Genomic DNA, 21,058 nt, shown 5'->3' with positions numbered 1-21,058 from the left:
CGAATTAATTGATTAAATTGAGGTAAGAAACGAGCAACCTACCCTACACGACTAAACTAAAATTGAAAAAATTGAATAGATTAATTTTTTGAATTAAAACAGGAAATTGTTCTCCCTTAAAATGGAGCACATTTATTGGCTAACCATTTTATTATTTGGAAAGTACTTGCAACAAATGGATTAATCACAACTGTTAACAATAAGTACTCTTAGTATTTTGTGTTGTAACAATTATAAATATATTTTAGGTTAAAGTATCAAAGAGCCCCGTTATAATATGAGTCAATTTGTATTTTGCTCCGTTTACTAAATAAATAGGTAAACTAGTCCCTGTACATTAGAACAAAGACTAAACCAGACCATATTCGATAAAAGTCTGTTAAAAATTGACGTAGTTGACGAAATAATCATATAGTTATATATCGACATGCAGTAACGAATTCAGGGGGGCTGACAGGGGCTCCAACCCCTCTAAAATAGTTTTTTATTATTATTTAGGATCATTTATAATTTATAAAATTTTAAATTAGTAATAGTAAAATTGTACTTTGACCACCCAAAAATTATAAAAATTTGATTTAATCATTTAAAATTATAAAAATATAAGCTATTAAAAATGCTAAATTTGTATTTTTACTATCGTAAAAATATACAATTTAATTCTAAAAATTTTTACCTTCGCCCCTAACGACATACTATGTATATCTCATGTTAATATACAGAAATTAAGTTTTAATAGTCAAAATGGATTATTTTTTTGACAAAATAACTGATTTACTCTATCATTTAACGTATAAGACTTAAATTACTCATTTTTTGAATAGAAAAAACGAAACATAATTCAACTTCCAGTAAAAAAATTTTCATTTACCATATAAATTATATAAATTATTAAATCTGTAATTTTCTTTTTTCTGTTAATTATTTGATACAATTGAAAGGGTGACACCTTTTTATCGATAAGTAAACCAAATATTATAAAAAAATACAACTCTAAATTTTTATAAAATAAAAGCAAAAGGAATTTATTTATTAATATAATATTCTCAATAATACCAAAAATAAAAAATGTTATAGTAGGGAGCTTGGTCCGAAGAGAAGAGACAGAATAAAGGAAATATTTATTGCCAAAATAATTGAGCCGCTTTATAAAAAGATTGGAAGCCGCCGAGCCGAGCCGAGAGGCACGCCTTCCAAGGTGATAACCATTAACACTAAACTCGGTCAAAAGTCAGAACCATACATCGTATAAAATACACTTCCTACACTTGTATCTGCTGTACCTATATATTTTTTAAAATATAAATATACGGTTACGATGAGATTAAATATTATAATACAAGAGAAAAAGTAAGCTAATTATAGCTTATAGTATTATTCATTTAAACCTACCTTAAATTTTTAACCCATAAACACTTCTACTTAATTAAAAAGAGACAAAAATTAAAAAAAAGAATGTAAATTATAAAATTATTATTTAATTATTTAATTTTATTTTTTTGTCACCTAATCATTTTAAATTTTTAGACGTTTTTATTTTTATATTAGTCAATTGATAATGAGAAAAAATAAAATTAAATAGTTAAATGACTATTTTATAATTTTTATTATTAGATGACAAAAAAGCAAAAAAATAGTTAAAGTAATTATTTTGTCAATTTTCGTAAAAAAAAGTTGGATATTTAACAAAAAAGCTAAGCCAACTTCAGCCGAGCATAATAGAGCCGAGTCAAGTCTCTCTCTCTCGAGAGGTGATTGTTTTTTCATACGAGAGCTCCATCAGAGGCATCGTAGACCAGACACGTCCAAATCACTGATGCTCACAGGCGGCTCTTAATTGAAAAGCTCTCTGTTATCCACGTGTTCTTCTCTCATTAGTCCTTTACTAGTCTAAAAAAACACTGTTTTCCCCCATTTTCTCTATTATTATTTTCCATTTCCTTCTTTAAAAATAAATAAAAAAATAAAAATTTATTAAAACCCTCATCGGAGCAAAGACACACAGAGAAGGAAAAAAAAAAGAAAAAGAAAAAGAAAATCTGGGAATATTATCTTCATCGGAAGAGATTCTTACTCTATTTTTTTTTCTCTAAATATTTGATTGATAGTTAGGTTTTTAAACAAATCTCAACTCAATCTTTTCCCTTTAAAAAAATTATTCTTCCTTTTGATGTATTGAAAAAAATTCAGTGTTTTAAAGCGATAGGTTAGGCCTCATCTGAGAATTTTCTTTTTTTTTTTGTTTTGGTTCTTGTTTTGCTTGCACTGTAAACTGCTTGTTTTTTTTTTTCATTTTTGCTAGGTTTTCTTTTAAAATCTTCAGTGACGAGAATTTGAAGCTCAAGCAAAAAGTCAAAGCAAATATGGATATAAAATCGTTGTGGAATTAAAAATTGTTTCGAGATTCGGTGGTTTGAAGATTATGCAGAAATCTAATGAAGCTTTCTTTTTTTTAAAAGAGACGTTGATTGAAATGAGGAATTCGGGGATAATTTAGAAATTAAAAATTTCAAAAAAAACTTGCGGGAGTTGCAACTATGAGTTGCAGCGAAGCAGAAACGAGAAGCGTCGCCGTTTCAAATGGGTTGATAACGAGTGCTGATGAGTTGACTATCGATCAAAATTTGCTTATTGACCCGAAATCGTTATTTATCGGCTCCAAAATCGGCGAAGGAGCTCATGGCAAAGTATACGAAGGAAGGTCAGTCTCTTAACACCTTTGTAAATATTAATAATAATTGTATTAATTTACTAATATATGTTTTCTCTGACGCCGAAATTATATATATGTAATAGCCATGGTTGATGTTATTGGTAAAGATTTTTTTTATTTATATAATTATTTTTTATTGTAATCCGAACTTTTTGTTGTTAATTATCCTCAAATTAACAAGTTTAATTTGTTTTTTTAGATAGAAAAAAAAGGACATATTTTATGTTCTTATGTGGATGTAACAGTAGAAATCAATATATGAAAAACATTGCTATTTCTTCGTAATAATTATTAAAATTGCTGAACGAATTTTAGTGAGTGAAGACAAAAATGATGGATATGACATTTTAATTTGTGGAGTTTTCAAGTGAAACAATGTAAAAAAAAATGGTTGTGCAAATAAGGCTACCCTCTTAGTTACATAGGGGTGAGTCTAACATTTTTTCCAGGTATGGTGATCGGATTGTTGCCATTAAAGTTCTTCACCGTGGGAGTACGGTCGAGGAAAGAGCTGCCCTCGAGAGTCGTTTTGCTCGTGAGGTTAACATGATGTCTCGAGTGAAACATGAGAATCTTGTCAAGGTGAAGATTCTTTGAAGCTTGCATTTCTGTGTAACTTGTTCATCGATGGAATATGCCGATTATATGTTGTTCTCACCTGCAAATTATGGGATTTGTTTACCTTGACAGTTCTTTGGAGCTTGTAAGGACCCGCTGATGGCGATAGTAACCGAGTTATTACCAGGAATGTCCCTCCGCAAGTACTTAATAAGCATTCGTCCGAAAGTTTTAGACCCTCATGTGGCTTTGAATTTTGCACTGGACATTGCGCGTGCCATGGATTGTCTGCATGCTAACGGGATTATACATAGAGATCTGAAGCCTGGTACTTCTTGAATATTCTTCATCAGTTATGTTAAACGCTCTATATAGAATATTAGTTGGTGATTGGAGAGGCTGGCTTGTATAATTCAAAGGCCATGCAATGATTCCTTTTATGGCGGCATCAGGATCTCACTCTGTCCCTTTCATGAATGTGTGCACGAAATCTTCACAGCAGTTAACTAATTTGCTTTAATTCGTATTTTTTTTGTTCTTTTCTGTGCATTAGTGGCTTAAATGATTTTCTTTTCGAATTCTTTGCCGCTTCAGTTGGCTCTTTTCTATGACTGTTTCCTATGTTTTGATTGAACTGTGTGCTTGAAAACTGGAACACCTGAATGTGCAATTACATGCATTTTACCATCAGATGCCTATCTGAATGAATCTCTGCCTCTGAGAGCAGAATGTAGCTTGCAATTTACTCATTGGTGTAATACTTTTGTTCGTAGTTCAGTATGTATTTCTTGATTCCTTTTGCTAATCGCAAATATATGTTGGAATTTATCCATGCAGATAACTTGTTGCTTACAGCAAACCAGAGGTCTGTAAAACTTGCAGATTTTGGTCTTGCGAGGGAAGAATCCGTGACAGAGATGATGACTGCTGAGACTGGGACTTATCGTTGGATGGCCCCTGAGGTTTGTGCAATTGCACCACTATTGTATTAGCAAAAATGAGAAGTTTTATTTATATTAAACTATATTCAAGGTCACTAAACTATTAGTAAGTTTATTTTTTGGTCACTCAACTTCAAAAAGTTACAAAATGGTTATTAAACTTTTTGGTCACTGAGCTGTGAAAATCGTTGCTGTATGGCCTTCTTTGTTCGTATCGTTTTCCCCAATTGAGAGCTCTCTTTATCCTTCTTTTCTACAGTTTATTTTTTTTCTCATGAAACAATTTGGATGTTTATTGACATTTTGTAACTTTTTGAAAACTTTTGAATGGTTCAGTGACCATTTTGTAACTTTTTTGAGTTGACTGACCAAAAAGATAAACTTACTAATAGTTTAGTGACATTGGGTGTAGTTTATTCTTTTATTTATAATGAAGATTGAAGCATTTTTGTTTCTGTTTAATTATTTGAGTGATGTTAGTTATGAAATTCTAATGTTCTAATGCCGATACGCCCACGCATTTATCTATATGCTTATATTTGAACATTTCAATTGATAGTGAATGCCCTTAGCTGCAGACCGAATGATCTACTCTTTATGCCAAAAATTTACGATCCTCGCAGTTTACTTTAGAGATTGCTTGACAATTCATCTTTAGGTAATAAATGATTTGTGACTTTTGTTGTAGTTGTATAGCACGGTGACATTGCGTCGAGGGGAAAAAAAGCATTACAATAACAAGGTTGATGTTTACAGCTTTGGAATTGTCTTATGGGAATTATTGACCAATCGCATGCCATTTGAGGGCATGTCGAATTTGCAAGCAGCTTATGCTGCTGCTTTTAAGGTGAAAACTCTTTCAATGCACACAGTTATACAAGATAAATGTTTAAACTAACAGATAGCTAACTAAGTTGATGCAACATGAATGTGCAGCAAGAACGACCGAGCCTTCCGAAGGATATATCCCCTGATCTAGCTTTCATCATACAATCATGTTGGGTTGAGGACCCTAACATGAGGCCAAGCTTTAGTCAGATAGTACGTATGCTGAATGCTTTTCTCTTCACACTCACACCTCCTCCATCGTCAATACCTGAATCCGACACTAGCGAGAAAGCAGGAACAAGTAAAGGAACCATAACTGAGTTATCTGTTCGGGCAAAGGGGAAATTTGCTTTCCTACGCCAATTTTTCGCCGCAAAGAGGACAAGGAACTGATAATGAGGGTAAAACCGGTAAAATTTTGAAAAAAAAGGTTTCTTTTTGTTCCAACTCAAGAAAGTTGGCATGTGATAGTAGATATATATGTTCTAACTGAACCTCTTCATAGTTAGCTTTTCTAGTGATGATTTTTTCATCAAGTAAATGTAGGAAAGATGTTTGTTTGGGGTAACTTGGCAAAATAAAACAAAAATAGAACCATTTACGTCGTCTAGTCGACATTGTTGTAAAGAAGGTATACGATTTCGAATTTTCCCTGTTCATATTAATGTTACCCTTCATCTGAAAAAAGAAGGCTATTACAGTGCATTTCATTCTTGTTTTTGTTTCCTAATGAGATGATGGTATACATTTCATGTGATACATTTAGATTCGACAGATGCTCGGGTTTGTGCTTTAGGCATTATTAACGAAGCCAGAATCGCAATGATGCATGAGGAGCCAGAGTAGCTGATCTAGGAATGGTGGTAATTTCTTTTGTCTGCCTTGACTTGTTCTAAATTGCCTTGGTAACTTTGAATTCGGCATGTTATACTTGAAAAGTGCTCTGCATTGTTATTATGTTTGCCATTGCATTGCTTTGTGTTCATTTTGGGATCAAACATATCTGATTTATGGTCTAAATTGTTCGTGGTTTGTGGTTGCTCGTCTAACAATATTGTCTTTAAAGTTCGAATTTACGTTCTCTCTTTGAGAGTGTCAATATGTGTTGCTATTACATCCGAACACTTTTAGTTGTTGCTATCACCATTTATCATATTGAAGCCTTAGGCATCGACTTTTATTTGGAAAGATCAAATATAATAGAGATTCAAATTTTAAATTCATAAATGTCATCTTCAAGGATTGAATTTGCATTTTTATCTTTAAGGCGTAATGTGTTTTACTATTTCACTCAAAACTTGTTGGTTTTATTTATTGTTATTATACATATTATTAAAATTTTAAACATAAATAACATATTTTTTAATATTTACTCTATAATATAATATAATATATTTAACTTAACATGATATAGATTACATAATATATAAAATAGAAAGGGATAAAATAATTTTTCGCTTATGAATTTGACAATTAAGTTCATTTTGTTACTTGTATTTTTTGTTATATCTATTGTAATAGCTAATTTAAAAAAAAAAGTTTGATGATATGTCATTATGAAATTGTGTTATATTATTACTTATAAGTATATAAATTTTTAGATGATGATGTGGTATTATCTTAAAGTCTCACATACAGTGTTTTGATAATCGAATCAGTAGTTGAACTTCTCAGATCATTAGTTTTTGATGCAATCAGTTTGAATTAACAAACAATAATTAAAAATTCATAAAAAAACTAATTATTGATTTTTGCCTCGGTTTTTGATATTTGACAAGTTTCAAGCCATTCTTGATTCAATTAGTTAAACCTTTTTGTTTAAACTGGCGTACCAACTGGTTTTTGGTTTAATTAATTTGACCAATTAATAAGAACACTGGTTATATCATTAAATTTAATAAAGTTTAAATTTAGAGACTAAAATAGATTTAATTGTTTTCGGTACACAAGTGAATCTAAAAAATTACAAATATCAAAGTTGATTTAATTGTCAAGTTTAAGAATTAAAAATGATTTTATCCCAAATAAAAATATCATATTATAAATTTAAAAATTAAATAGACTAAATCGAGCTTGGATGGTGAATATTAAAATATATTAAATTTTTTTAATTAAAAAAAAAATCAATAAGCCTTCTACTCTAATCATAGCAAAACCCTTAAACAATTCTAATTCGATGAGCTAAATATGGAAGTAGTTGAAATAACTCTCCTTTGGATGAAATCGAGAGACCCAAGACTGGGTCTAGAAGAAATAAACGGCCGAGATTTCATACAGAAAAGTACACGCCAGGATCTCAATCGTCCATTTGCCAAAATTAACTCTTTTCATTTTCTTTCAAGAGAGTCAATGTTTTTTTAAAAAAAAAAGACAAAAACATATTCTACAGTGGAACACATATTTTTATTTATTTTTTTGAAGAACCCGATAATAACAGGGGAAAAAAAGAGTAGAGAATTTCAAGAGAAGCCATCGGATTCGAATTAAATTGTGTTGTCTTTTTTTTCTTTAGATCTTTTCCCCAAATTACAAATTAAAATCCAATAGTCACTTTTAGTCAACTCCACTTTTTTTTTCTTTCTCTATGTGCTTTGGTGAACTGCAACTCGAATTATCTTCACCATTCATTCGATTTCTTTTGTTTTCAGTACCATAGGAGAATTGGGTTTTTCTTTTTTTGGTCAATTGAGCTCATTTGATGGTCTGGGTATGATTCTAATCGAGGAAAAAGTTGGTATTTAAAGTGGGATTGGGGGATGCAAAAATGGGGGAAAATGGAAATGCAGCTGCTTTACACACAGCAATCAACGCGGTTCAAGCATTGGGGAGAGGATTTGATGTTAATTACGATACGAGGTTATTGTACTGTAAAGGTGTGATGGGTTCTAGGATAGTTGAAATTGATGAAGAACATGTTAGGGATATTTACTTGGATGATCAAATTGTTCTACCTAATATTTCTAGAGATATTAAGAGCTCCAAGGAGTCTATTGGTCGTCATAGTTCTGGGGTTTGTAATTTTCATGAGGTAAATGTTGTGATTTCGGCTTTTGGGCATGTTTTATTCATCAAATATGGTGTAGATTGTTAGTTTTTTCACTTTGGGGTTTTTATTAAGTTATTGTGTTATTGTGTTTTTTCTATGGCTTTGGTTGATCATATTCATGGTTAGAATTGAATGTTTCTTTTGGGAATGACCAATGTATCTACATGTCCGTTTTATGGTTCATAATGACTAAATTTTAGGAATTTTTTTTGGGATTCGTGGCTATCTCTCCTATCACTTCCAGGTTCAAGTTTAAGTTCTCCTTGGGAGTGCAGTGATGTTTATCGTTAGTGTTAATGGTTAGCCTAAAGGCTGGCAATTGATTCTGTTTGGACTTACATGTTATCTCCTATGGAAGTATGTAGGTCATGTTTGATTATTAGTGATTTGATTCCAAATTATGTTGCTTGTTTGAAATTTAATTTGAGGGGTTAGCTTCAATAGAAGTATCATGGAGGCCTTGAATGTTAGATCAAAGAGCAAACTAGTCCTTCTAATTTTGTTCCTTTCATACGTTAGCATGAGGTATACGTCACTGTCTGGTTATTCCGTCAGCTAGACCAGTTTTTAATAGTGCAAATGGATGGAATTTTTAACAGAAAGGATCGATTTGCTCTTTGATCTAATGTTCAGGGATTAATTTGCCCATTTTTTGACTGGAGGGAGCAAAATGCAGTTTGACTCCTAGTACAAGGGCCTCCATGGTACTTTTAGCTTCTTAAAATGTAGTGTTTTTGGTGGTGATTAAGAAAAAGCATTAGATCATTGAATTTGATTATGATGGGCCTACTTATGTTTAGGAGAAAGAGTGTATGCTAATTGAATTTCTTAGTACTTTGTAATCAATTATGAAATGAAGAATTAAGCATTATTTAAACTATTTCCGACAAATGGCTTCGACTTGATGTGTTTTGATTTGTATTGCTTTAAGATTTTTCTAATTCACTTTTGTTAACTTACCAACTACAGATGGTGGAGTATTTCAATAAAAAAGCCAACGTTTCTAGTTGTTTTGCGCTCGGTAGTTTCAATTCTGTGTTTAGCTTTACCGGTTCAACAAATATTGATGCTGCGACCACAAAGATGCTCTCTATGGATGGATTTTACATTCCACTTGCCAAGCTTCAGCTTACAAGGTCACCATTGGTGTTGCAAGATAAGGTTAAACGTGCCGTCCCAACTTCTTGGGATCCATCATCCTTGGCTAGGTATGAACCGTTTGTCGATTAGTGTAAAATTCTCAGAATATAGGCTTGAAGTCCTAATATTGCTCTATTTTTACAGTTTCATTGAAAATTTTGGGACACATGTCGTTACTTCCGTAACTATTGGTGGTAAAGATGTGATATACATCAAACAACATCATTCTTCACCTTTATCTACCATGGAGATTAAAAACTATGTGCAGGATATCGGAAATCAAAGATTCTCTGATAAAGAAAGTCATACGAGTTCAGGTCAAATCAAATTAAAGGACAAGGCTAGTTCCACTATTTCCATTGGATGTTTGTCTTCCTTTATTTGTTTTGCTTTCTTGACCATTGCTGACTTAACATAATTTGTTGAGTTTTACAGGGTCTTGATCCAGGCTTATTCAATAGTCAAGGGATATACCCTCAGCCTTCCAATGCGCCATGTCTTAACGGGAAAGAGGTATTTAGATGGCTTGACGGTTTATTAGTGGAAATCACTTTGCTAATGGATATTCAATATCTTTGGGATTCTATTCTGTTATTTGTTTATTGTCAAATCGAATCACTGTAGTCAAGGCCGTGTACTGAGATTAACCTTTGTTTTGTCTGGTTGTTGTTCTTGTTGTACTTCCTACTTTTTTGGCTACATGCTCAAATTGTGGCCTAACCTTTTAGGGGTAGCTCATATAAGGGCCAAACTTTTTAAAATAGTCATATAAGGGCTTAACCTTTACAAAAGTGATCAAATGAAGGTCAAACTTTTCAAAATGGTCAAATAAGGGCCAAACCTTTTCAAAAGCACTCAAATAAGGGCTTCTCATATGTCATATATCAGGTTTCAAATTATGTTTTTTATTATTTTCTTTTTTTTAAGCAATATCTGATTCGACTGTTATGTGTTTTATTCTAAACATGTCAACCTTCACCTAATTTTTACTACAAACTAGGCTGATGTGTGTGAAAAGCTCTTATTTGAGCACTTCTGTAAATGTTAGGCCCTTATATGACTACTTTGAAAGGTTTGGTCCTTATATGAGCAACCCCAAAAGGGTTGGCTCTAAATTGAGCAATTAGGCCTACTTTTTCCTCTTAAAATATTTGTATGTCGATGATGTTGAATTGTATTTTATTATCGCTTTTGGTTGCTAATTGTTTATTTATCATTCACTCTTTTAGTCAATTCTAATTGTGTGACTAGATGGTGTTTCACTCTGTGCCTTGGTTTCTTATTTTTGCAGGATGTTACAGTCATTTTTCGTAGGAGGGGAGGAGATGATCTGGAACAAAACCACACACAGTGGGCAAAAACCGTGCGGTCATCTCCGGATGTCATCGAAATGACTTTCTATCCTATTAATGCTCTACTTGATGGAGTAGCCGGAAAGGAGCATCTGACTCGTGCTATCAGTCTTTATCTCGAATGTAATACTACTAATTCTTTCCAATTCCTTATGTTGCTAAATGTTTAACCCTCTGTACTAACTTAAATCTTCTGACTGATTCTTGGCAGACAAGCCTCTAGTTGAAGAACTTAGATATTTCTTAGAGTTCCAGATTCCTAGGATATGGGCTCCGGTACAGGACAAGATTCCTGGCCACCAGAGGAAGGAACCTGTTTGCCCGTCTTTGCAATTCAGCATGATGGGGCAAAAACTTTATGTCAGCCAAGAACAGGTATATGTGTATGCAATAACTTTTTCATCTTAAAAATTTCAAGCTCTTCGATTTGTTGGTGAAATGTGTTCGTAAGAACAGAAAGAGCATGATTAAGGCTCATGGTTATTGCTGCCCCCGGATAGCTCATTGTCGTGAAACAGGGGCAAAGTCAGAAATTCTTTTAAGGGGGGGGCCGAGATTAAGTTATACATTGTTGTGAGTTAAAATGTAATGTCATCTTTGTATTGGCTTATATCTTTATGGTTTTCAAAAGGACTAAATCGAAATTCTAGCATTTTTGGAGGGGTAAACTATAATCTTATCATATATTAACTTAAGAGTTTATGAATTTTGGGGGTCTAAAGCTGCAATTTTTAATTTTTTTTTGTGGGGGGGGGGTGGGAGGGTACCCTTCCCCCCCTCCCTTCACCCGTCGTGAAATGTTTAATAATGAAAGCCATCTTTGTGATGTCTCTTGCCTTGAGAAACTTAACCAGCATTAGTAGCTGTTCTTTTTCTCCCGGAACATTGAGTTGAGCTTTATCTAAGCTTGATAGCAATTGCATAACCTCTACGGGCATTCTAAGAGCCATAATTGTGGTGTATCATATATCACTAAAATGCATTGGTTATAGACCACTCCACGAAAGAGATACTGGTTGATAACATGAATTGTTATAAAAATATTTTGCATCTAATCTGGTGCTTGATGTAAATTGCAGGTCTCGGTTGGACGTAAGCCAGTAACAGGCTTGCGATTACGACTAGAAGGAATCAAGCAGAACCGTCTGAGTATTCATCTTCAACACTTAGCTTCTCTTCCGAAGATCCTACTCCCACATTGGGACACCGATGTTGCAATCGGTGCTCCTAAATGGCAAGGACCAGAGGAGCAAGATAGCAGATGGTTTGAACCTGTGAAATGGAAGAATTTTTCTCATGTTAGTACGGCACCAATTGAAAACCCCGAAACCTTTATAGGTGACCTCTCTGGCGTCTACATTGTCACTGGGGCACAACTCGGAGTCTGGAACTTCGGGTCAAGAAACGTCTTGTATATGAGGCTCTTGTATTCTAGGCTTCCGGGTTGCACGATACGAAGATCGTTGTGGGACCATTGTCCAAATGACAAATTGAAGAAAGTTGTTGCTACTATAGGTACTACCAACTCCGGTGATTCTAGTTCCGGTTCACAAGAAAATGTTGTAAACAAATTGGCTAAATTCGTTGATATGTCCGAGATGAGCAAAGGACCACAAGATCCTCCGGGTCATTGGCTAGTAACCGGTGGAAAGCTCGGTGTCGAGAAAGGCAAAATCATATTAAGGGTAAAGTACTCCTTGTTGAATTATTGAATCTCTTGGCATATGCTTGGTATGGTCTCGTGCCGGTCCATGTTTAAGTAGAGGCGATGTTTTTCGTTCTTTTTGCACGTCTGTACGTGTTCGTCGTGCTTGTAAAGAATTGTGTTTTGATGAATTTGATTTTGAGTGGTTTTCTAGGATATGTATGTTTAAACATGGAGTTTTTCTTACAATTTTGGTAGCAACTTGTGTCTTGTAAACATTTTTCAAGTGCTGTGAATTATGTAGAAATAACCTTCGAGGAAATATGTCTTAATTTTATCTACATGAGATGTATATATACACTTGCTAGGTAAATCATAAAACATGTTTAAGAAAGGTCTAATTTTGGTTTTAGTCCCTCTATAAAACTGGGATATCATGTTATTTGTATCATTCTTCAATAATTCAATGCTATTTTAGTATTTTCATCCTGAAAATAATCAAATGAAAATTTTGAAATGACATTAAATTATTAGAAAGTGATACAAATGACATAATATCCTGATTTAGGAAATTCTTCAATTTTACCACATCCAGAGTCTCTACAGTATCATCAATATGAGCTTCCACACTCTCTTCACTGCATGCCACTCATGCTATAAAACAATATCTCAAGAATTCACATAAACACAAAAAATTCTTTTCAAAATTTCATAACTATAAAAATTATAAAAACCCCATGCTATTAAAATTACTTTTTAAAATTAAAATTATTTAAAAATTATAAAAAAATTTAACCTTTAAAAATTTAATTAATTACTTTTGTAAAATAAGAGAGTCAAACAAGTCATTACGATTTAAGTATAAAAAAAACCTAGACAATACCCATTTATATCAAATGCATGTATTAAAATAAAAGACCCACATAATAAAACTCGGACTTTGTCAGTAAAACCCTAAAACCTTAACCATAACAAGCCGAAGTTAGCAAAGTAGTGGTTTTTTTATATAGGAGTAGAGTAGTTGAGATTAGCATAATTTTAAAAAAAATATTTGATATTAACCTGAAATTCAACAAAACCATTCCAACACCACTTGTTTTATATATCATACTTTGTGATTTAATTTATTGAAATAAATTAAATAATTAATTATTATCGTCTAAATTTTAGGGTGTTCTCATTTTTGTCATTTAATTTTTTTTTTGTAATTTGGTCACTCAACTTTTAGGATGTTTCCTTTTTAGTTACTCAAGCATTAAATCTTTAACGTTAGTTGTGTACGCCACATCATGTTTATACTCTCATTTTGATCATTCAACTTTTTGATCACTTTCATTTTAGTCACCAAAAATTTATTTTTTAAAATATTGATTTGGACAAAAAAAAATCAAGGATTAAAGTAAAAAAAAATGATAAACTAAACTAATACACAAAAATAAAATGAATAAACTGTTGACATTTTGTTATCCATTAATAATGTCAGCTGATTTTTTACTATACCATTAAAATTTTTTAATTTAATCTCCTTTTTAATTTTAATTTTTTTATGTTTCCAGATTATTAATTTAATCTAAATTAGAGTTTGAAACTCATGTAATTAACCCTTTTTGGTTAACCCGAGACAAATCTATAGATCTATGAGAAATCTCATTCAATTGGATATATTATATATTATTTTAGTTTCTACCGCTTTTTTATTTTAATCCATGATTTTTTTACGCCAATCAATATTTAAAAAAGATATTTTTGAGTGACAAAAATGAAAGCGGTCTAAAAATTAGGTAACCAAAATGAAAGTACAAATATAATATGGCTTGTGCAGTTAACTACCGTTAGAGATTTAACGCTTGAATAATTAAAATAAAAAAATCTCTAAAAATTGAGTGATCAACTAAATAGTTTACTCATTATTATACAATAGAAATATCTATCATAGTATTTATATTAAAAAAAAGTAAAGCTTTGGTTGAATTGTATAGTTGATGTGTTGGATTCCATATTGTTTTTGATTCTAATAAATAAATTGATTTTTTTTATAGATTTTATATTTTAAAATATAAAACAGATAAAAGTACTCTAAAAAAAGATATTTTAGCTTTGTAAAAATAGGATTTTTTTTTTGTCATTTCTTCAATTGAACTGATATTCGGTTAACTTATGACGATAACTCAATAATACAAATAACATGTAATTCATTAATAATGTTTAAATATATGCACGATTATTATTATTTTAATTATAAACTTTTCTTTAATTTAAGATGGGGTCTTCGGGATTCTCCTCTCAATTTATTCAGAGTAGTTAATTTGAGTTGATTTAATTATTAAATCAATTATTCAATTTAGTACTTACAATGATTGGATTTGTTTTAATAAATTAATTAGTTTAAATGTATTAGTTATTAAATTAACTATTCAGTTCGGTGCTTGTAATTTTTATTTTTAATTGAAATAGAAAAAAAGAATATTACTTATTATTTAGTAGTGTGATTTGTATTTGTAACATTATCAATATATAAATTTATACACTAACGCTGAACCATATTACGTCACATATAATGTATTTTTTCGATTAATTACAAGAGTAGGGTAAAATCTTAACAGTAACCAACAACACCCTAACCATCAGGTCAACATACGAGATTCTTGATAGATATCTTTTTTTAATAACACAATTTATACACTGTTAAAATATCAAATACAAATCGATTAATTTTATTATTAGAAGGGTGTTAGGGTTACTTGCCCAACTTGGAAAATATTTTGTGTATATATATATATAAATCCAAGTTGCATTTTCTTTTAATGAAAAATTGCATCCATTGTCAAAAGATGGATAAATATCAGTTCACTTTTCTATTGAGGAAAAGACCAAAAGGATATGATTGTACCAATCATATGAGTTATCTTCTTTTCACTTGGCAAAATTAAGGTTGGGGATAATTAGGTAAATTTTTTTTGATTAGTTAGAAAATTAATTTAAAATTTAAAATATTTTAAAGTAATTATAAAATAAATATAAAATACAAATAAATTAAGAATTTGAATAATTTGAACATTCACATATTAAGATAGTACATTTCAATACACTCTAACTCACATTTTTTTATACTCGTGTTAATCGAGCTAAGACTCAAATCATTAAGATTTAAACCTAATTATATAAAATTATATATATAAAAAATAGTTATCTCCTTATGATGATGTCAAAAGTGGTATGCAAGAAGCCAATGAGAAGATGGCAGCCAAGCTCCCACTACATGACCAAAGCTATTGTGATTGGGTGCAACTACAAGGTTTTATCAAACAACTGTTACATCAATGGCATACTCAATGGATTTGGTACTAAAAGTATATATCACACTGCCCTACCCAAACTAAACCATTCAATTTTGTATCCCTTACTTTCTTTCTTTTTTTTTATAAATTTTGGATCACTGATTTCTGTATCTCTTTTAAAGTTTCTTTTTTTATCAATAAAATTTATCTAGCGATAAAAATTTTGATATTTTAAAAATAAGATTTTTAGTTTGAGTTTTGTGAATAATAAAAAAAAACCGACCTTATAAAATAAAGCTGAGGAAAAGAAATTCAAACTGTGATATTTGGGAGTAAAAAAGGTGGTTAATCGAATTGAATTGGAATTTAATTTTTTTATTTTTTATGTAAAATTATTTAATTTTAAAAAAATTATATTCAAATAATATCTAAAAAACACAAAATAAAGTAAATTTTTTTTATCAAAATAGAGTCAAAAGACATAAAAGAAAAAAAAAGTTAAAATAATGATAGGTGTCCATTTATTTATTTATTAGATTTTTAGGTGTTGTAATAGTCTAGAACCTACTTGTGAAAAATTCTCTTGTAGTTAACTAAATAGAATTACAAAGATTAATTCGAAAAATTAAAGAAAAAAAATCACTCAATCGAATCAAATCGAACTTAATCCTATTTAAATAGAGATTCGACTCAGTTCAATTCTAAATTTAATTCGTTAAAAAACTTAGGAAGTCCCTGTATTACAAGGACTGGGCCAAATTAGTTTATTTATTATTGAACGGATCAATTTAGTCCCTATACTATTTAAAAGAATCAAATGAACTCAAATTGTAACATACTTAAAATTTATTGTATAATAAATATCTTGATAATTATTTTTTTCAATTTCCAAACAAAAGATTTCATTTCCAAAAACATAAAATTTTAATTTTTTTTAAATTTACTAAACAATAAATGTTAATTCTACTCCAATATGACATTATTTATATTTTTTTAATAATATATGAACTAAATTAATCTATTTAATCAAGTCGCTGTAATAGAGGGACCTTTTAAGGAAATTCACCTTTATTTAGTTGGAGCCAATATAAGAACCAAACACCGAGTTGTCTCGAAATGATAAAACAAAAGTTGACCCCACAAACACAGCAATCGGTTTCATATAAATAAGGATTCCACCGATTGTTTCACTGCAACTCGGCGATTGCATATAAAGTTAAATTAGAGTTCTGGTTCTCATGATCTCCTTCCCCTACAAAAACAGACATTAAAGTAAGGCTTTAAACATCTTTTTCTATTAAAAAAATCTTCTTTTTTTCTCTCTTTTAATTGTTGGGTTTTTTGGGATAAATAAAGAGACATGTTCCAGTATGATGAACGTTAAATCGGTCCCGAATTCGGATAAATACAACTTCCCTTCTTTTTTTTGGCTTATCTGTTCTTTTTAAGACACAACACTTGTTATGTTAGCAGCAAAAATGGATCGGCGGAGCATGGGGGAGACACAGATCAGTACATTAGTACCTGCAGATGAGAAACAAACCGATGATTCTTACATTACCGAGACGACGAATTTCGACACCAATATGGTTATCATATTAGCAGCACTTTTGTGCGCGGTGCTATGCGCGTTGGTGTTGAACTCCATCAATCGTTGTCGCCGTAGGGAGAGTCCGGAACAAGCGGCTGCTCGGCTTGCGGCAACGGGGTTGAAGAAACGAGATTTGAAACGGATCCCGGTGGCCGTTTACGGGATGGGCGCCACTAGCTTTACGGCTACCGAGTGTCCCATTTGTCTTGGAGAGTTCTTGGATGGTGAAAAGGTACGAGTGTTACCAAAATGTAACCATGGGTTCCATGTGAAGTGCATAGATAAATGGTTAATGTCGCACTCATCGTGCCCGAATTGTCGGCATTCCTTGCTCGAACATAAGACGGAGAACAAGGATGTGACCGCCGGTTCCGGTCGGCAACCGACGGACAATGGCGATCTTGTTATATTTGTTCAGTAGGGAAGCTAGTACATTCGTTGCTTCATCGTACTTGTTTGTTATAGTTTGCATATCCTTAGGGACTAAATTGCAAATACTAGGATTTCTTTTTTACTGTTTCTTGCAAGTCTCACAAGTTTGAAGTTTATTACATGATAGTTTGCTTACAGAGTTACATTGAAGATAGAACTGTTCCATTCATCATCTTGTATCATGATTGGTCAAATATCGTTTTAGTTCCTCTACTGTGGTCAAATTTAATGATTAGCCCCTAAAATTTAATTTAGAACGGATTCCATGTAGTATTTTAACTGTATTATTATAAAATTACAAGGATTAAATCTCAAATTCAAACATATTAGAGGGATCTTGATCAATATTATTAGTAAATGTGTGGCCCATTTTGCAACTTGCTGTGTTTAAAAGAGCTTTATTGGCTCATAGATTCACTTTTGTTGCAAGTGTTAATTAAATAATTGAAGATAAATAGGAGAAAAAATATCAATTGGAGAGACACATGTCTCGATGGCGTAGGTACAAAAGGGAGGTTAGTTAACTATGGATTCCTATTTAATATATATATATATATATATTTTAAAAAATTAATACGAATAAACAAGATTTTGACATTGTTAACAAAAGTTAAGGTTGGGTTGGGCTAGGCCCTTAAGTACCAAGATTCGAGTCTTATTCAAAATAGTATCGTATTAGTAAAAGCTCTCTATGTTCTAATTTATTATTGATATAAATTGGTATTGATCGGAATGGACTGAAATATTTTGGTATGACTAATACTGTTCAAAATGTAGATAAAAATAAAAGTTAAAATTTATCATTCCAATTTACTACCGGAATAGAATGTTTTGACCGATACAAATGGTATCAATATGGAATTGACTTTCTTTGATGTCAACCGAACTAGTAATCTTTTAGTCCTAAGTTTAATATAAATTCACTTTTAAAACAATAAAAAAATTGTACAATAATAAATTTAATCCTTAATGTTTATCTCTTCGATTACTTTGGTTCTCTACTTTTAAATTTTAGTCATTTTTTAAAATATAATTTTGATTGGTGTAGTAACAAATTTAGTATTAATGTTTATATATTTAACGAAAATGTTGATAAAACGTATAAATATTACAAGTTAAATTTATTAAATCAAAATCAAATTAACAGAATAGATAAATATTGCATGCTAAATTTCTCTCATAATATTAAACTGAATACTAGTCCAAAAATTTTAAAACTCAAAATTAATACGAAAATTACTGAAAAAATCTAACTCAACTCGAATCCGAAATTTAAAAAGATATAATATAACAACCAAACACTGAATTATCTCCGAAAACAGAAAAGAAATTCACCCCACAAACGCAACAATCAGTTTCATATATATTAGGATTCCACCGATTGTTTCACTGCAACTCGGCGGCGACTGCATATAAAGTTAATTAGAGTTCTGGTTGTTATGGTCTCATTCCTCAACACAAACTGAGGCACTAAGCTAAGTCTTTGGGGGGGATGTATAAAGAAACATATTCCAGTACGATGAACGTTACATCGGTGATCGGTCCCCAGTTCTGATAAATACAAATTTCAATCTTCTTTTTATTGCCATATCTATTGTTTTTAAGCCACAAAACTGATTGGCGTAGCACAAATGAGTACATTGGCACCATCCAATGAGGATCAAGCCTATGATCCTTTCCTTACCCCGATGGAGAATTTCTTCTCCCATGCGATTATGAAATTGGCCGTACTTCTTTTTGCAATGATATTATTTGTTCAGTTGAATTCGCTCATCCATGGTCGCTGTAGGGAGAATCCGGAACGAGCGGCGGCGACTCAGTTGGCGACGGTGGGGTTGAATAAACGGGACTTGAAACGAATCCCGGTGGCCGTTTACAGGACTGGCGGCACAAGCTTTACGGCCACCGACTGTCCCATTTGTCTTGGAGAGTTCTTAGATGGGGAAAAGGTACGAGTGTTACCAAAATGCAACCATGGATTCCATGTGAAGTGTATAGACAAATGGTTAATGTCGAAGTCATCGTGCCCGAATTGTCGACATTCATTGCTCGAACATGAGACGGTGAACCGGGATGTTATCGCCGGTCCCGACCGGCTACCGTCGGATAGTGGCGATGTTCTTATAGTTGTTCAAGAGGGAAGCTAGTACATTCTTGCTTCATGGTACTTGTTTGTTATAGTTTGCATATCTTTAGGGACTAAATTGCAAATATTGGAATAATTTTTTATTTCTTGGTAAGTCTCACAAGTTTGAAGTTTATTGCATTATAGTTGGTTAGAGAGTTACATTGAAGATAGAACTCTTCAGTTCATCATCTCGTATCTCGATTTCACAGAAATTGGAGCTTTTAGAAATTATTGGTCAAAATATCGTTTAGGTCCCTGGTCAAATTTAAGGATTAGCCCCTAAACTTTAAATTGGCGTAAGGTTTAATTTTGGCCCATTACTTGTATTCTTTAAACATTTCAATATTCACATATTCAAATTTAGCAAATTGTTATCTTTGAAATTTAACAAATTGATCTCCTACTTTTATAATATTATAAATTAGTCCAAATAATTATGGTTTTCTTTTAAAAGAAAATTAAATACAGAGTCTTGGCATTGTTAGCAAAGGTTGAGGCTTGGGTTAAGCCCTTAAGTATCAAGTTTCTAGTCTTATTCAAAATAGTCGGTATCGAATTAATAAACGCATCGTTTTTTAACTATAATTTGTATGTACCAATAAAAAAACTCTTTTCATTCCATTTTACTACTAATATAAATCAATATTGATCGGAATGGACTAAAACATTTTGGTATGATTAATACTGACCTACATTTACACCGAAATGGAAGCTAAAATTTGTCGTTCCAATTTACTATCAAAATGGGGTATTTTGATTTGTATGAATAGTATCGGTACAAAATTGACTTTTTATGATGTCAACTTAGGAATAAGTCGTAATTAGGTGTGAGCAAAACTTGATTTGACTCGAAATATTTGAAAAAAAATTGAATTTTTAGTTAATTGAATCGACTTATCCTGTTTTCTCGAGTTAAATTGAATACGTAATTCAAGTTTCGAGTTTGAATAAGTTGAATTTTACAATTCGAATAACTTAAATAACAAAGTCCATGTCAATTTTGAAAATGAGCAAATTTATTTCTTTTTCAACAAAAATTACAAAAAAAATCAAAATGATTTTTAAAAATTCAAAATATTTTTAAAAATTCTAAAATTTATATTTTTAAATAAACTAAAAAAATTAAAAATTCTAAAAAATTCTAAAGAATATGTAAAAAAAGTTAAAAAATTTTTAAAAAATTTGAAAACAATAATTTTCAAATATATACGATTTCAAGTTTATAAGTTTTAACATGGAATTAGTTATACTTTAATAATATTTTAATTTGACATGTTTAATTTTTAATTTAACTCGAACAATTTTACTCGACTCGAATTTCATTTCACTTGACTCGGTTTGAAAATTTTTTAAATCAAGTTAGGGTGATAAAATGAAACTCGTCAACTTTATTAACTCTAATTTTT

At 31.3% G+C, this 21,058-nt stretch overlaps 4 protein-coding genes across 7 annotated transcripts; all 4 read left to right on the top strand.

Annotated features, from left to right (window-relative positions):
* The first annotated feature begins 1,922 nt into the window (after window positions 1-1,922).
* Window positions 1,923-5,745, top strand: LOC107935971 (serine/threonine-protein kinase STY13). Of its 2 annotated transcripts, none has more exons than XM_016868603.2 (7): window positions 1,923-2,206; window positions 2,303-2,701; window positions 3,163-3,295; window positions 3,404-3,599; window positions 4,109-4,233; window positions 4,901-5,059; window positions 5,149-5,745. In XM_016868603.2, the coding sequence occupies exons 2-7, from the start codon at window positions 2,538-2,540 to the stop codon at window positions 5,431-5,433; spliced, it is 1,062 nt and encodes a 353-aa protein (XP_016724092.2). In that variant the 5' UTR covers window positions 1,923-2,206; window positions 2,303-2,537; the 3' UTR covers window positions 5,434-5,745. The 2 variants fall into 2 exon arrangements, with proteins under 2 accessions (XP_016724092.2, XP_016724093.2); XM_016868604.2 differs by having other exon boundaries at window positions 1,959-2,206; window positions 3,192-3,295.
* Window positions 5,746-5,769: 24 nt separating this feature from the next.
* Window positions 5,770-12,545, top strand: LOC107935972 (MACPF domain-containing protein CAD1). Of its 2 annotated transcripts, none has more exons than XM_041087510.1 (7): window positions 5,770-5,903; window positions 9,056-9,294; window positions 9,371-9,566; window positions 9,662-9,739; window positions 10,518-10,701; window positions 10,790-10,953; window positions 11,658-12,545. In XM_041087510.1, the coding sequence occupies exons 1-7, from the start codon at window positions 5,898-5,900 to the stop codon at window positions 12,288-12,290; spliced, it is 1,500 nt and encodes a 499-aa protein (XP_040943444.1). In that variant the 5' UTR covers window positions 5,770-5,897; the 3' UTR covers window positions 12,291-12,545. The 2 variants fall into 2 exon arrangements, with proteins under 2 accessions (XP_040943444.1, XP_016724094.2); XM_016868605.2 differs by lacking the exon at window positions 5,770-5,903 and adding an exon at window positions 7,414-8,068.
* Window positions 12,546-16,628: 4,083 nt separating this feature from the next.
* LOC107935955 (RING-H2 finger protein ATL74) lies at window positions 16,629-17,659 on the top strand. 2 transcript variants are annotated; one of them, XM_016868582.2, is made up of 2 exons: window positions 16,629-16,773; window positions 16,975-17,659. In XM_016868582.2, the coding sequence occupies exon 2, from the start codon at window positions 16,980-16,982 to the stop codon at window positions 17,511-17,513; it is 534 nt and encodes a 177-aa protein (XP_016724071.2). In that variant the 5' UTR covers window positions 16,629-16,773; window positions 16,975-16,979; the 3' UTR covers window positions 17,514-17,659. The 2 variants fall into 2 exon arrangements, with proteins under 2 accessions (XP_016724071.2, XP_016724073.2); XM_016868584.2 differs by having other exon boundaries at window positions 16,972-17,659.
* Window positions 17,660-18,849: 1,190 nt separating this feature from the next.
* Window positions 18,850-19,753, top strand: LOC107935943 (RING-H2 finger protein ATL74). Its single transcript, XM_016868570.2, has one exon. The coding sequence runs from the start codon at window positions 19,156-19,158 to the stop codon at window positions 19,669-19,671; it is 516 nt and encodes a 171-aa protein (XP_016724059.2). The 5' UTR covers window positions 18,850-19,155; the 3' UTR covers window positions 19,672-19,753.
* The last annotated feature ends 1,305 nt before the right edge of the window (window positions 19,754-21,058 follow it).

The sequence above is a fragment of the Gossypium hirsutum genome, chromosome A02 (genome assembly GCF_007990345.1).
Source record: "Gossypium hirsutum isolate 1008001.06 chromosome A02, Gossypium_hirsutum_v2.1, whole genome shotgun sequence".
In the NCBI taxonomy this organism is placed as follows: Eukaryota; Viridiplantae; Streptophyta; class Magnoliopsida; order Malvales; family Malvaceae; genus Gossypium; species Gossypium hirsutum.
Note: the sequence above shows the minus strand (reverse complement) of the source record. Positions and strands in the feature narration are given on the sequence as shown.